Source organism: Clarias gariepinus, chromosome 27, assembly GCF_024256425.1.
Source record: "Clarias gariepinus isolate MV-2021 ecotype Netherlands chromosome 27, CGAR_prim_01v2, whole genome shotgun sequence".
NCBI classification, from domain to species: Eukaryota; Metazoa; Chordata; class Actinopteri; order Siluriformes; family Clariidae; genus Clarias; species Clarias gariepinus.
In genome coordinates this window covers 5,578,324-5,592,836 of record NC_071126.1, presented here as the reverse complement: position 1 = coordinate 5,592,836, position 14,513 = coordinate 5,578,324, and the positions used below count along the sequence as shown (strand labels likewise).

The 14,513-nt window shown below is 37.6% G+C and overlaps 1 protein-coding gene across 4 annotated transcripts in view; it reads left to right on the top strand.

The window, feature by feature from the left end:
* The window catches only part of si:ch211-191a24.3 (tensin-3), a 49,284-nt gene extending 36,224 nt beyond the window's left edge, over positions 1-13,060 (top strand). For 3 of the 4 annotated variants that reach the window (XM_053488978.1, XM_053488980.1, XM_053488977.1), the window contains 11 exons: positions 2,883-3,042; positions 4,707-5,041; positions 5,190-5,276; positions 5,374-5,505; positions 6,607-6,702; positions 6,944-7,021; positions 7,174-7,251; positions 8,275-8,443; positions 8,627-8,695; positions 8,808-8,837; positions 11,178-13,060. In XM_053488978.1, the coding sequence (XP_053344953.1) occupies positions 2,883-3,042; positions 4,707-5,041; positions 5,190-5,276; positions 5,374-5,505; positions 6,607-6,702; positions 6,944-7,021; positions 7,174-7,251; positions 8,275-8,443; positions 8,627-8,695; positions 8,808-8,837; positions 11,178-11,322 (1,379 nt within the window). In that variant the 3' untranslated portion in view covers positions 11,323-13,060. The remainder of the gene's footprint in view (positions 1-2,882; positions 3,043-4,706; positions 5,042-5,189; positions 5,277-5,373; positions 5,506-6,606; positions 6,703-6,943; positions 7,022-7,173; positions 7,252-8,274; positions 8,444-8,626; positions 8,696-8,807; positions 8,838-11,177) is intronic. The other variant, XM_053488979.1, reaches the window with a different exon arrangement.
* The last annotated feature ends 1,453 nt before the right edge of the window (positions 13,061-14,513 follow it).

Genomic DNA, 14,513 nt, shown 5'->3' with positions numbered 1-14,513 from the left:
AGTGCACTCTGACCACACACAGACCACACACTGCTGGTCCCAAGCCTGGACAAACTGTGGAAGGTTGCATCATGAAGGGTACCTCGTATGAAACTGGTGCCAGATCAAATGTGTGGACTCTGTGATCCACTAAAGAAAAAGGAACAAGGACAAGAAGTCTGCATGAATTGCATCTACTGCAAAGGCAGTGACTGCCACCCATGAGCCTGTACATGGATATAAACATGCCTGGTCATTTTATTGTAGGTTGTGCCTGAATCAACAAATCATCTGTTGGGGTAATGTGAATATTTCTCCTACAAAGCATGTTTCATCGGTTTCTCATTCAGCCTAGCAACGGTTTTCATTTGTTTTAAATGTTCTTAATTGGTCTTTATTTTTACTGTTGCGGTTAACCGCTACAAAAATCAACCAAGTACCAGAGTAGATGATGGCTATCCTTGTTCAAATGCAGAACGTTCCGTTAGGTCAGATGACGTTATGGAAGAAAGAGCTTCATCATGAAAATGATTCATAGCCCTACAAAGAATTGAGGAATATTTTACTGGTTGCATTAAGCATTACGCAGGTCAAAAAATTTGCTTGTCTCTCCTTTCACTTACCCCTCTGTCTCTCCTGCCCCCCCCCACTCATTTTCCCCAGTGCAGCTTTGATCACAACAGCTGAATAGATTTTAACTTGGTTGTGCGTGCATGCGTCTCTGTGTGTGTGTGTGCATGCCTGCGTGTGTGCTTTCCTCCTGTGAATGGTGAGTTTGTTAAGCCTGTAACACTAAAGTTCTTCTTTGTCTTTCTACCAAGCCATGGATGTAATCCAGGGAGATTCTGTTGTTGAAATAAACAATTCCAACAAGTGGCAAGACAGCCACACACTTTTAATCCTGGGAATTGAATACGTTTATATAATGTTTTTCCTAAAAAAAAAAAAAAAAAAGGGTGTGATGTAGTCACTTACTAAAAATAGAAAAGAAATAAATCTCTGGATCTCTATGAGCTGGATGTGTGGAGTAGGTTGTGAGTATTGTATTGTCTAAAGCACAGTGAGGGCTTTGTGTGCAGCATTCTCATACCAAAGAGCAAAAGAATCCTAAGAGGATAAGACACACAATATACAAAACACCATGTTAGATATACAGGCTTAAACTATTTAGTGTCCTGTATCATTAATACCATAGGCTTGCATATACTTTCTTCCTTATTGTCCTTATAAATGGCTTACACCAGGAAACAAGTCTGAATGAACTTTCATCCGATTCTTGTTGTACTCTGATTAGTTTTCCTAGCCTGCTATCTTGTCACCACTGTGATCAGTGAAGCTTTTATTATTTCCATACCATACAGAATTGAATGCAGTAATGCCATACTATACAGGTTTACATACTGATCATTCCCAAGGCAAGGAATCTTTTAACGCGTTTATGATATTTGGTGTCTCTTGGGGGAAAGTCTCATCAATCCAAAAATCAAAAGTGACGTCAAATCAATGTTTGTGCTCACGGCATCAAAGTAGTTCTTACTTATCTTCAATTATTTATATTGTATATGCAAGTATTCGCTTCAAATAGATCATCATATAGACATGTTTCCTCGGTATATCTGTAACACAGACTGCATGTGTTGGAGAGCACTGGAGGAAACTATGCATCAGTCACCACTGGAAGCTTGTTGCTAACAAAAGACAAACTTGAAAATGGCATAATTCCAAGTTACGACCTCCCACTTCCTGAGCAGAAAAACAGGTTCATATTTTGATATTTTGAGCAGATCTTTTGCCCTCTAGTATGGAAAATTCATCTTCCTAAGCTTAACCCATGGATTGGTTTAATTCCACATGGGACAAGGTCAAACCAGGATTTGTGATAATGCAGAATAACACAATCCAGTTATGAGAGTAAAAACTTCCCTTATAGTAATTCCTCTAGGTAATCCCCTGCTACACTAATGCAGTTATCGACTGCCTGCTCCATATCTAAAGCACTGGCCTCCCAGGAACTCCATTAATGGCCCACACATGTGTGTGGTGTTGGTGTTGGTGAGTGATTGTGTGTTCAGTTCCCACAGACAGAGGCGTCTCTCCCACAAGTTGGCAACCAATTACTGTATCCGTCGATGTTCACGACAGCCAGGATTATCGTTCATGGACGTCTTTAAAACATTTGCACCATTTAAATGTGTTTCTGCAGTTAAGAGTTTCATCACTGTACTGTGCTTAGAGTCTTCTGTAAATGTCAATCGGTTTTACGCCTTCATTCATTAGATATTTTATTTCAAGTCGCAGTTTGTCTTGGACGCACACTATTAAATGATTTCCTTTGTGCAAATTATTGTATAGTATTGTATATTGTGTGAATTGGGTGTCTGTTGTTGACTCCATCAACATGACAAATGCCTTGTGATTCATTTCTCCTCAGAACGAAGATTTTGATTCTAAATAAAGAAAGTTTAAGATTTTTAGTTAGACTTTGCTAGTGTATAAATGTATCATTCAGGTTGTTGTTTTAAGAGGCGCTCGATGAAGGAAAGAAATATTGTGGGGAGCCTCCTGTGTGTAGTGTTATGTGCACTATGTCTGGAATGTGTTTGGGTGTGTGTAAGAGGTTGGTAGGGTGTGTGCAGCCCACCACACTGCACATTCGCTTACGTGCATTCACTTCATAACTCTTGACTGATTTTTTTTTTTAAGCTCATCAAATGTAATAGGATTAAATGTGTTGGCAAGTTAATTAGTTATTGAGCAACAAATGACCAAAAAAGTGTCTTGGTCCTAATTTTATGCATTTGTGATTTCATACGGATAGAATTAATCTAAAATACTAAATGAACAGTATAGATAAAAAGATACATTTTACTGCATTAAGAATATCTTTTTATATTCCCTGCCAGAATCACGGGGATATAGGGACAATATGACACACTCTTCTGTGTCACCAGATGGAGACCTGTTTCACACCGAAGTAACATCGAGGCCCGCCCCTTTTCAGAGAGGGGGGTTCGGCTCCATGCGCTCGGTGGGCACCTCAAGTCCACTCCCTAACACTGACAGGTACTGACATTACTGACTTATTTATTGACTTAACACTGTTCTTTTATTATTATTATTATTTTTTATTATTATTATTACTATTATTTATTTATTTATTGATTGATTTATTATAATTTTATTATTATTATTATTATTATTATTATATATATATATTTTTTTTTTACAAATTTTAGCAAACAAACCCACAGCACAGGCCACAATGAAAAGATCAAAGTGAGAAATAAAGTCAGGGGTCTTCCATGTTCTAAACAAAGGGAAAGGCTGGCTGTGGGCTTTTATTCCACCCTAGCAGGAGCCAAATCAAATTCCTGAAGCCTGGTTTTGCGGCTTCCTAGTTACCCCAGAGATTTGGAATTCAAAGAAAACAATGTTCTGATTATAGACCAAGGTTTCCTAGTAGTTCTATTATGTCTCTTTTATAGATTTATTTCCTTGCAGTTGCATACATACAGATTATTGAGACAAATGTACGCGAATAGGAAAAATAGCCCAATACCAGATTTCCGCACTGGATGCGATTATTCCTCAGTTTTATAATGTCTTCAGTTCTTTTTTTTAAAAAAGGGTTTTATATAGTGAATGAGATGGAAAAATACAACTAAAAATTTAGTCAATAAAGCTAAGATGTGGATATTCATGTACAAATAATCCCTTTACCCTTACTAATTGCCCACATGGTGGATTTACCTGCTAAATAGCACCAAAAACTTTTTTTTTTTTTTAAATACCCAAGATGCTTTTCAGATGAGTATTACTCCTATGCAGTGGCACACTGGCATAGTGGTTAGCACTGTAGCCTTGCACCTCCAGTATTAAGGGTTTGAATCCCAGCTTTGGGTCTGAGTGTGTAGAGTTTGCATGTTCTTGGTGGGTTTCCTGCAGGTACTCTGGTTTCCTCCCATTGTCGCTGGGACATTGATCAAAGACATAATTAGGCCAATTAGGCATTTCTAAATTGCCCAGAGTGAGTGACTGCGTGAGTGTGTGTGCCTTGCATTGGATTGTATCCTGCCTTGTTCCCCGACTCCCCTGGGATTGGTTTCAGGCCTCCAGCGACACTGTAAAGGATAGGACTTATAGAGACTTACGGAAGATTTGGTCACCATGTGACTCTCGGGTGGTTTCATATGTAAAGACCCAGTTGTTAGACCCAGTTCATTTTGGTGTTCAATTATCTAACAAGTGTGCCTCCTATTGGCTGGTATGTAAGCCTGCAACAACACTGGCCCTTTCTGGATAAGACTGAATACTTCTGAAGAAATGAATCAATAAAGCAATCAAGAAGAAAAAATAAACACTTCATAATTAGATTAGTTAAATCATGAAGGGATTAATTTACAAACAAACACAATTTATCCCTTGTGATTAAATTGGTCCTGTAGAATAAATTCCTAAATCTGATTGGCCAGAATCATTTTCTATTATATTATCAAACGATTTTTAGATTGTAATACAATTCACAGCTATATGTTACTCAGTTTGTACATAAACACGTTAGGCACATGGACTTAATATGAAAAACAGATGAAATAATGAACATGACTGCACTTGATGTCCATTGAACAAAAACATATGTGAATTATTTTGCACTACATTATAAGATTGGATTAGTCTCCTGATCAATCCTCTCTTCTAATATTTTCTGTACTCTTCTGTTATTTCAGCCCTGTTCCGCCTCATTCATGGTTAGAGAGTGGTTCAAGCACCCCCCTGAGTTACTACACCCCCCAGCCTTCACCTCCACTTTCACTTTCCACCCCTAACGCCCACAGCTCTCCTCGTACACTGCCATCCAGGCTTGACATAGGGAATTTGGAGCTTAGTTTACTGGAAGCAATGGAGGGTCTGGAGTCTCTGGGCTTAAATGGAACACAGCCACCGCTGTTACCTCAGAAGAGGAGGGGTATGGATGGAGGAGATCTATCCCTGAACTCATCATTCAGCCCAAGTGGAGGTTTTAATAACAATGGGTCACCTACAGCATCTTCTCCTAGTCCAGGTTTGTATTTGTATTTATATTTTTCCTTTTCCATTTTCGTTACACGATTTCCGTGAAGTATTCCAGTCCATTTGTTGCATGTAATCATAAAGAGAAATCCTGTTCAGTTAAAAAAATGCTAATCATGTTTTTTTTTCTCATCGAACAGATTCATTTTCCAGTAAAGCTGACAACGTGAAATTTGTTCAAGACACGTCAAAGTTCTGGTATAAGCCGGATATCTCTAGAGAGCAGGGTGAGCCATCTATTTAAATTTTTATCTATCTTCTTTAACAGTTTTTTTTTAACAAATGTTGAAAAATCTTTAAAAACTTTCTATTGTTGTATTGCAGCCATCGCAGTGCTAAGAGATAAACAGCCTGGTGCCTTCATTGTCAGAGACAGTCACTCATTCAGAGGAGCGTATGGACTAGCCATGAAGGTGGCCACACCCCCTCCTTCCATCCTAACGCACAGCAGGAAAGGTGAGAGCTCTGATGTGTTTTCTCCAGATCAATTCAATAAAATGTATAATGTCTAATTGGCATTTCTAAATTGCCCATAACATAGAACCGAGTGTGTGTGTGTCTGTCCAGGGTTTACACCCCCTTTGTGCTCTGAGTCTCCTTAAATAGGCTTTAGCACCCCCATAACCCTGTAAATTGAATAAATTATTTTAACTTCTTGAATAATCTCTGCCTTTAAATTGATCAATTAAATCAAATGCCTATTTGCATATTAATGCACAGTAATTTGTGTGGATGTGACAGCAACTTTATAAAAAAAATCTTCCTCCTTCAGTCAGAGGGAATACACAAGGCAATCCCACACATACACATACACATAATATCGATATCCATACTAAGATTTTTTTTTATCCTGAAAAGTTTGGGGTGAGGTTTTGGAAGAAATCACAACAAAACCATCACAACCCATTCTAATGTGTGCAGGACTACAGGGAGATTGTACAACATCGTACAGCAATAGTCCATAAAAAGGAAAAGAAAGCTATCTGATCAAATGAACAAGTTAGATTATATATAAAAAAAAAACTCTAATAGGAATTAATAAAAATAAAGGAACTAAAGCTAGAAAAGGTCAGTTAAAAAATTTCATAGCCGCCTTTACACCCAGGCTATGGATTCCCTATAGCAACACATGTTAGGGATACTATACAAATACCCGAATTCATATAATTGTTTAAAGACTGCATTGGAATTAAACAGAAGATGCATTAGTATTCATCCACCAACGTGTCTACATACTTAAGGTACCCACTTAAATATCAAAGTAACAACCGTCCTTTGACCCTCATTTAAATTCTCAGGATCAATTAACATAAAACATGGTTGATGTCCTTCAGCGATCGATGTTAGATAGCTAGCTTAAAAAAGCCACTGGTAGACACGGCTACTTTGTTCATTGTCACACTTTTCATATTCTTTTCCAAACTTAAATAACCTGTAAACATTATGATTCAGCTAAAAAATGTATGTGATCAGAATTAGCCTCCAGCATAAGCTTATGGGTTCAGATGTGCTGTGTGGAATTAAGGCCAAACTCTTTGTGTGTGTGTGTGTTTGCAGTGGGTGATCTGACCAGTGAGCTTGTACGTCACTTCTTGATCGAGTGCACACAGAAAGGAGTCAGACTAAAGGGCTGCCCAAATGAACCCTACTTTGGTATGTGTGTGTCTGTTTTAAAGAGGTTTTTCATTCTTATAACATTTTACACCATCATTTCCCTCTAGTGGCCACATTTGGCACTTGTTTATTTCCATATATATGTATGCAGCATCAACATCATGGTCGTCATCATCATCATTATCATCATCATCATTAAAAACAACGCCTTTCTTTCTGGCCCGTCTTGACTTCCAGCCGAGTAATGTGTTATTTGAATATGCTCTTAAATTGTTTCTAGGAAGCTTGACAGCTCTCGTGTGCCAACATTCCATCACACCACTGGCCTTGCCCTGCAGACTAATCATCCCAGACAGAGGTACTCACTATGTGTATTTGTCTGTGTGTGTGTGTGTGAGTGAAAGTGTCAGTGTGTATCTATACCATATTCTAAGCATTCTTTCTTTAGCCTTAACATTATACCCATTTTGTCCTTCTTTCGCTCTGTCTACATCACTTTCTCACTAATAGACCCCCTAGAAGAGCTGAACGAATCTCAAGGACAGACTTCTACAAACTCAGCCACCGAATTACTGAAACAAGGAGCAGGTTTGTAGGTGCTTGTGAAGCGAATAAAATCTTCTATGTGTCTGGATTTGGGGTTAACGGTCCATACATCTTCAACTCCTTATTGATCAAATTGAGATTCAGTGTTCTAACCACTATAGTTGATTCTACACGGATTAGTCTGAACGTTGCCACATAACATTACCACAATAATATTAACACATAAACATAGATAATCAAGTATATCATGGGCACCCAAGGCTCAAATCTGCCTGAGGGGACCAAAGAGAAGCCCGTCTGTTATGGTACCACAGAAACGCCAATGCAGCACAAATCGTTAAAAAAAAGTCAATACTTTCCATGATAGAAAGGCACCAGAACACCAAGTATACCACAGAATGCGTTAAGAATTTGGCATAAAAGGGGCAGCGAGCCCGAGACCGCCAACCCGGCTTCCTAACTCTTCTGATCAAGCACCCATGGGATCCACCAGACAAACAAGTCTGATCCATGGAGCCCCCTTCCTGCAAGCCACAACACCCAAAGAATGTCCTGGCGACAGACATTGTAGCAGACATCGTAGCATACCCCAGAGGTGGAGTCTTAAAGCTGGCACACGGAGGAACCTACGTAATACTAGGCCTAATGTTTTTTGCATTGTAATGTGGCTGATCAGTGTATGTTAAACTGCATTATGAAGGTTCCTTAGCTTGTTTATGCAGACGGTTTCTCACTGTCTGGGACGGTTTTGTGAAATGGACCGAATCTCCTTGTATTAAATTAGCCATTGGAAATAATACATAATGACCAAATGTACATAACTTATATTCAACCCGAAGAGCTGAATCTAAACAACTGGCTTACAGTCTTCCCATTTTTGTAAATAATCAATCACGTGGGATTATGATATTAACTCTTTCTGTATTTTGTTTTCCGTTCTGTGTGCTGTATCTTGCTTTGAAAACCCCCACTCCATCAGAGTTTTTAAAAAGTGATAAAAAAAAAACCTGGTGTAGAGATGCAGATCCCAATCTGTGTGTGTGTGTGTGTGTGTGTGTGTTTCAGCATGTAATGTATGGTTCCTGGGCAGTGTGGAGCTGGAGTCTCTAACAGGCGTACAGGCAGTACAAAAAGCCACCACAGTGTGTCTCGGTCAGGATCCTCCAAACACCTCCACTATCGTCCACTTCAAAGTATCTGCACAGGGCATCACGCTCACAGATAACCAGAGGAAGTAAGCCTTTTACACACAAAAACAAATGATAAAAACAGACACACATGCAAACTCTCATGGCAGTCATTTGCTGCTTTTTCTTTACACACAGCTTTTCACAAGTATTTAAAAATCATATAGTATATATATATATATATATATATAGTGTATAGTTTAACTTCCTTTAATATTTTGTGGTTCCAGATTGTTCTTCAGGAGACATTACCCTGTCAACACAGTCATATTCTGTGCCCTGGACCCTAACAACAGAAAGTAATAATCACAAACTTACCTCTACATCAACATTTTCAGCAGACCCAATGTGTACTCATGTGTCCAGATATGTATTTCAGCAAAGCTGTTTTGATCTTTTTTTAATTTACAGATGGACGAAAGATGGCTGTTTGAACGCAAAGTAAGTCTTTCTCTGTTCTCTTTTTAAAATGGAACTGCAGGACATCTTCAGGATGCATTAAAGCAATAAAACACCTTCAGGACTGAACTCAAGCCTCAAACATAGTCATCATATTAAATGCATCTGTATATGCATTCATTCTGAACACCTTTAAGGAGTTTTGCATTTTATAGACCTTCTACAAACAAATAGAAAGCTAGCGATTTCAGAAATGAAATGATAGCACATTCAGAAATGTAATATACAGTGGTGTGCGTGATGCACCCCTTGTTTTTTCAAATTATGCTTTTTTTTTTTTTTTTTTGTTAAGGCGCACAGTGCTTTTAAATCATTAAAGCATAAAAAAAACATTTAACTTAAGGCAAGAACCACTAAGAAACATAGTGCTGAATTCTGAGTGGTTGGAACAAACAGGCACTTTGCAGTCTGTCACAGTAAAACCTTTGTTCCCATTTTTTTTATTTATTATAAAGAAATGAGGGGTAGTTCAAGACTTTTACATAGAACTGTACATATATATGATGATTTTTTTTCTTCCACAATTATAATTTGGTAATTGTGCATTAAATAATGGCGCAAAAAAAAGCCTCACCTGAGCCTTATGTGAGAAACAGTACTGTGAATGACAAAAAGAAAGCAAGAGCGAGAGCTTGAGAGTGAGAGAAATAGAGAATAGTGATATTAAATGTGTATAGGAAGTGAAACAACTTTAAAGGATCTTACATGATTAATCTTTAGGCAATTTGCAGCCTGTCGCTGTGAAAAAAAAAGGAAGAAAGAAAAAAATATATAATATCTTTCTTTCATTTAATCTAGCTCATTTAATTTCATTTTGTATAAAGAACTGAGGGGTGGCTCAAGACTTGCACAGTACTGTATGTCCATGTATCATGAAAATATTTTCATACTTTACATACAGTATGTAGTCATATACAGTGAGGTCAATAAGTATTTGATCACCTTGTGATTTTGCAAGATTCATGGAGGGGTCTACAATTTTCAGCATAGGTGCATTTCCTCTTTGAGAAGAATCTAAAAAGAAAAATCTGGAAATCACATTGTATGATTTTTTTTAACAATTTATTTGTGAATTACTGTGTCAAATGAGTATTTGATCACTTGCTTATCAGCCAGATTTCTGACCCTCTAAGACCAGTTATTTTGCTTTTAAATAGTCCAGCTACACTCTGCTCATGATTCTAAATTAGTAGCACCTGTTTGAGGTCGTTAGCTGTCATAAAGACACCTGTGCACCCCACAATCAGTCAAAGTCGAAGTAGATACATGGGGTGTCAATGATGCTAAGAATGGTGAAGAATCAGCCCAGAACTACACAGGAGGAGCTGGTCAATGTCGTGAGGAGAGCTGGGACCATCGTTTCCAAGGCTACTATCAGTAATACACTAAGACGTCATAAATTAAAATCTTGCATCGCACGGACGGTTCCCCTGATTAAGTCAGCCCACGTCCAGGCCTGTATGAAGTTTGCCAGGGACCATCTGGATGATCCAGAGGAGTCATGGGAGAAAGTCCTGTCGTCAGGTGAGACCAAAGTAGAACTTTTTGATCTTAACTCTATTCACCGTGTTTGGAGGAAGAAGAATGATGAGTATCATCCCAATAATACCATACCTACAGTGAAGCATGGGGCTGGAAGCATCATGCTCTGGGGGTGTTTTTCTGCACAGGGGACAGAACGACTGTACTGTATTAAGGAGGGGATAAACGGGCCATGTATTGTGACATATTGAGCAAAAACCTCCTTCCCTCAGTCAGAGCATTAAAGATGGGTCGTGGCTGGGTCTTCCAACATGACAATGACCCAAAGCACACAGCCAGGAAAACCAAGGAGTGGCTCCGTAAGAAGCATATGGACTATTTAAAAGCAAAATAACAGGTCTTTGAGAGTCAGAAATCTGCCTGATAAGGAAGTGATCAAATACTTATTTGACACCGTAATTCACAAATAAATTGTTAAAAAATCATACGATGTAATTTCCAGATTTTTACATTTTACATCTTACAGAGGAAATGCACCTATATGCTGAACATTGTCGACCCCTCCATGATTTCTAAGTAAGAGAACTTGCAAAATCACAGGGTGATCAAATACTTATGGCATCACTAGATTAAAATACATATATTATGTATGATTACCCATACATGAAACTATAGGGAAACAACATATATTGCTTAAATATCTGCAAATTTGAAATCTTTTTTAATTTAGGATGTTTTATTTAAAAAGTGGTTCCAAGGTCGTTTATACCAGAGGTATTTCACAAATATTTTTCTAATTTATATATTTTTGCTTTGCCGTGTGCATCTTTCTGCATGCAGGATCTTTGGCTTTGTAGCGAGGAAAAGTGGAAGCAGCATGGAGAACGTGTGTCACCTTTTCGCAGAGCACGACCCTGAGCAGCCAGCCAGTGCTATTGTCAACTTCGTTTCCAAGGTGATGATTGGCTCCCTGAAGGCCAAATAAAGTCAAACATGCCCTTTTTCCCCAGCCATTTTTTATATTCCACTCCATTGCAACAGTTGTTGATTGGTGTCACAATCAAAAATCCACGCATAGGAGACACCATAATACTGCAACCATTAAAGACTGCAGAAAGACCATTGAGGACTGGAACATGGCCTTTGCTCAGTGTAACACATTGTAAAATGAGCAGAAGGGTAAAAAAATTTGAGCTTCATGACTTTGAACTCACCACAGGCTGCTTTGTGCTTTTTACGCAGATCATCCAATAGAGGGAGTCCCACCATTTCAGCCTAAAATAACTTTAAATTACCGGCTGTGTCGGTTGCAAAAAGAAGCAGCATGTGATCTCTACATAGCAGAGTTACAGTCTGTACAGTGCAGAGTCGAGAGGAACTCGATTCCAAAGCCATTTGTAAAACCCCTTAAAACATTTTCCAGCACTGTTTTGTTTCCTGGCGCTTTCACAGTGGCATGCCTCGAAATCCCATAAACTCCGCTGCTTCTGGAATTAAAGTCCAATATCCGTCAGTGAATCATTATTTTTGCTCTGCAAAAAGAACTTCACCCTGATAAACATATCTTAAAGATAGTGTTTGTCAGTTATCAGTGTTTAGATACAGACTTTAGGCTGCTAAATGTGTCAAACTGTTTATTCTCTATTTAAAACAATGTCATGCTCAGAGCAGCTTCACCAGCCCTAAATGAAAAAAAAAAAAGACTGTACCATAATTATTTTTACAAAGCCTCTCTGTTACTACCATTAAATTGCATGTTAAATGTTTTAACTTGCCTATTTAATTTCTGATATTAAGAATTAGTGGCATTTGGTGTATTGTATTGGTTAAAGTTGTGCATCATAGCTTATATTTTGTGTATGCTTCTTTTATATTCATCAGTGCTTGTTTAGAATTTGTCCATAGAAACACTTGAATGGTGGAATTTGTTCGCTAATTGGAACAACTGATTTGTGAGTTGACCAGCTTTGTCTGTGGTGTATTACCTGTTGGGTAATTTTTTTATAATCCATTTATCAATCATAATGAACAATGTTTAATGTAACTGCACATATTTATTTTCATCATTAAGCATTATATTTGCATTACGGCCAGAATCTGTGCATTGATCTCATAAAGCATCTCACTTAATCCACTAATCTAATGGAAATCATTCCCTGTCAGTGGATTTCTCTAAAAAAAAAAAAAAAAGCTTTTCCTCTGCTGCTGATAACCAGTGCGTTTATTATAACTGATCATTTATAGTGCAGCTTTTATATGTAATTTTCATATTTGTGCTTACAGTTTTGACATATTTGACTGATTATTGGCAGCCTGCTTAAATCACTCTTCCATGCACTGGTGATGATTCGAATGAAAATTAACTGCTTGCTGTGATGTGATGCAAAACAAGCATAAGCAATTTTTTTCATATATAATAAATCGTACTGATATTTATAAACTCCTAATTAGATTACTATATACAGCAGATTTACATGTAAAAAGAAGTACAAGATGCTTAATGGAGAATAGACCCAGAACTTCGATCTCAAGTTCAAAATCGACACACAGATTTTTTTTCAGTATGAAGGAAACTGGGTCTCTTTTATCTTAACCTGCTCTCTCTCTCTCTTTCTCACTCTCTTATAACCTCCCGTCATGTATATTTGTTGTAAATTATGTATAGACTTCCTGCCTCTTTATTGTTATATAATAAAAGCAATTTGACAATTGCAGTAAATGAAGCTTGACATGTTTCAGTCAAATCCAGCAGGTGGCAATAGTTCATACACAAACAACCACACACACACACACACACACACACACACACCCCTTTAACATAATTAATTTTATAGATATGCAACACCTAAATCTAACCATAAGTTATTATCCAAAGAGTAACCTTTAAGTCTTTGTTTTGAACAATTTTATCTTATAAGGACCATCCAAAAGACCTGAGAAGTTAAAAAATCTCAGATATTTAACATGCAGTGTTATAAACTTAAAATGGAAACAGGATCTGAAACATACATAATTATAGACACAAGCAGTTCATTGGAATTGGATACAATCTTTAATCATGTAAGGTGTACATGGTCGGTTGCAAGAAATGAAAGCAGATATCTTTCGTATATCGGAAACAAGCAATGACTCAAGCCATAATAATGCTGTGTGTGTTAGCTGTCTCTCTCTCTCTCTCTCTCTCTCTCTCACACACACACACACTCCCTTTTTTCTGGCTTTGTTTATCCAATACCTTTATGTCACCTTTTTTCAAGTCGCAGCATGCTAAAGACTAAAAGTGAAAGATTCATAATCTGGGCCATTTGATGCTTTAGAGCATGTGTGTATGAAGCGTGCCTCTCAAAGTTGGAGGTGTTTAAGGTTAATGAATATATACACTTTTGTGTGTGTGTGTGTGTGTGTGTTTGGATGGGTGCCCAGCCAGGATTCTTCTTCAACAAACTCATGGTCATGAGGAAGTCTGAGCTCAGACTAGAATTCGCTACTGACAAATTGCATTTAGTCTGTTTAGTCTGTTTTAAGTGTGTGTGTGTGTGTGTGGTAGTGTCTTAGCCAGCGGTGGTTAGTTTTGTCCTTAAAATGCTGGGGATTTTGGTCAGCAGTACAACAGGCTGGATGATACGGCAGTAGCAGACAAGTACTGTGAAGATGTGCATCATAAATGTATCATAATGAACTGTTGATTATGATCATACTTTACTGTAAAAGACTGACTGATGCCACTTTAGTTTGGACTCTTTGAGTATTTATCATGCAAGTGATTATCATACAAGTTAATATATATTTTTAATAACCACTGCAAAACTTCAAAATCAAAATAATGAATGAATTAATCAATGAATGAATGAATGAATTAATAATAGATCAAATGCTCGACGGCCTTTGACTTTGTGGCATATATGTGTACACGGAATACAAGACTGTTAACCATTCATTCTTATTGTAACAAAACTGATCATATTACATGCAAAGATGATTTCAAATTCTGCCCTGCTACTGACTTTAGATGAACCCAAAATAAAAAGTCAAGTGGTGTTAGGTCTGGTTTATTTCAATGTATTATTGTTAATTAAGAAGTTATCTTGGGTATGAAATTGAAAAAAGTAAAATATAATTTTCAATGTAAAAATGCCTCTGAATCCAGTTTTTTGGGCCATCTTGCATACACTGGGA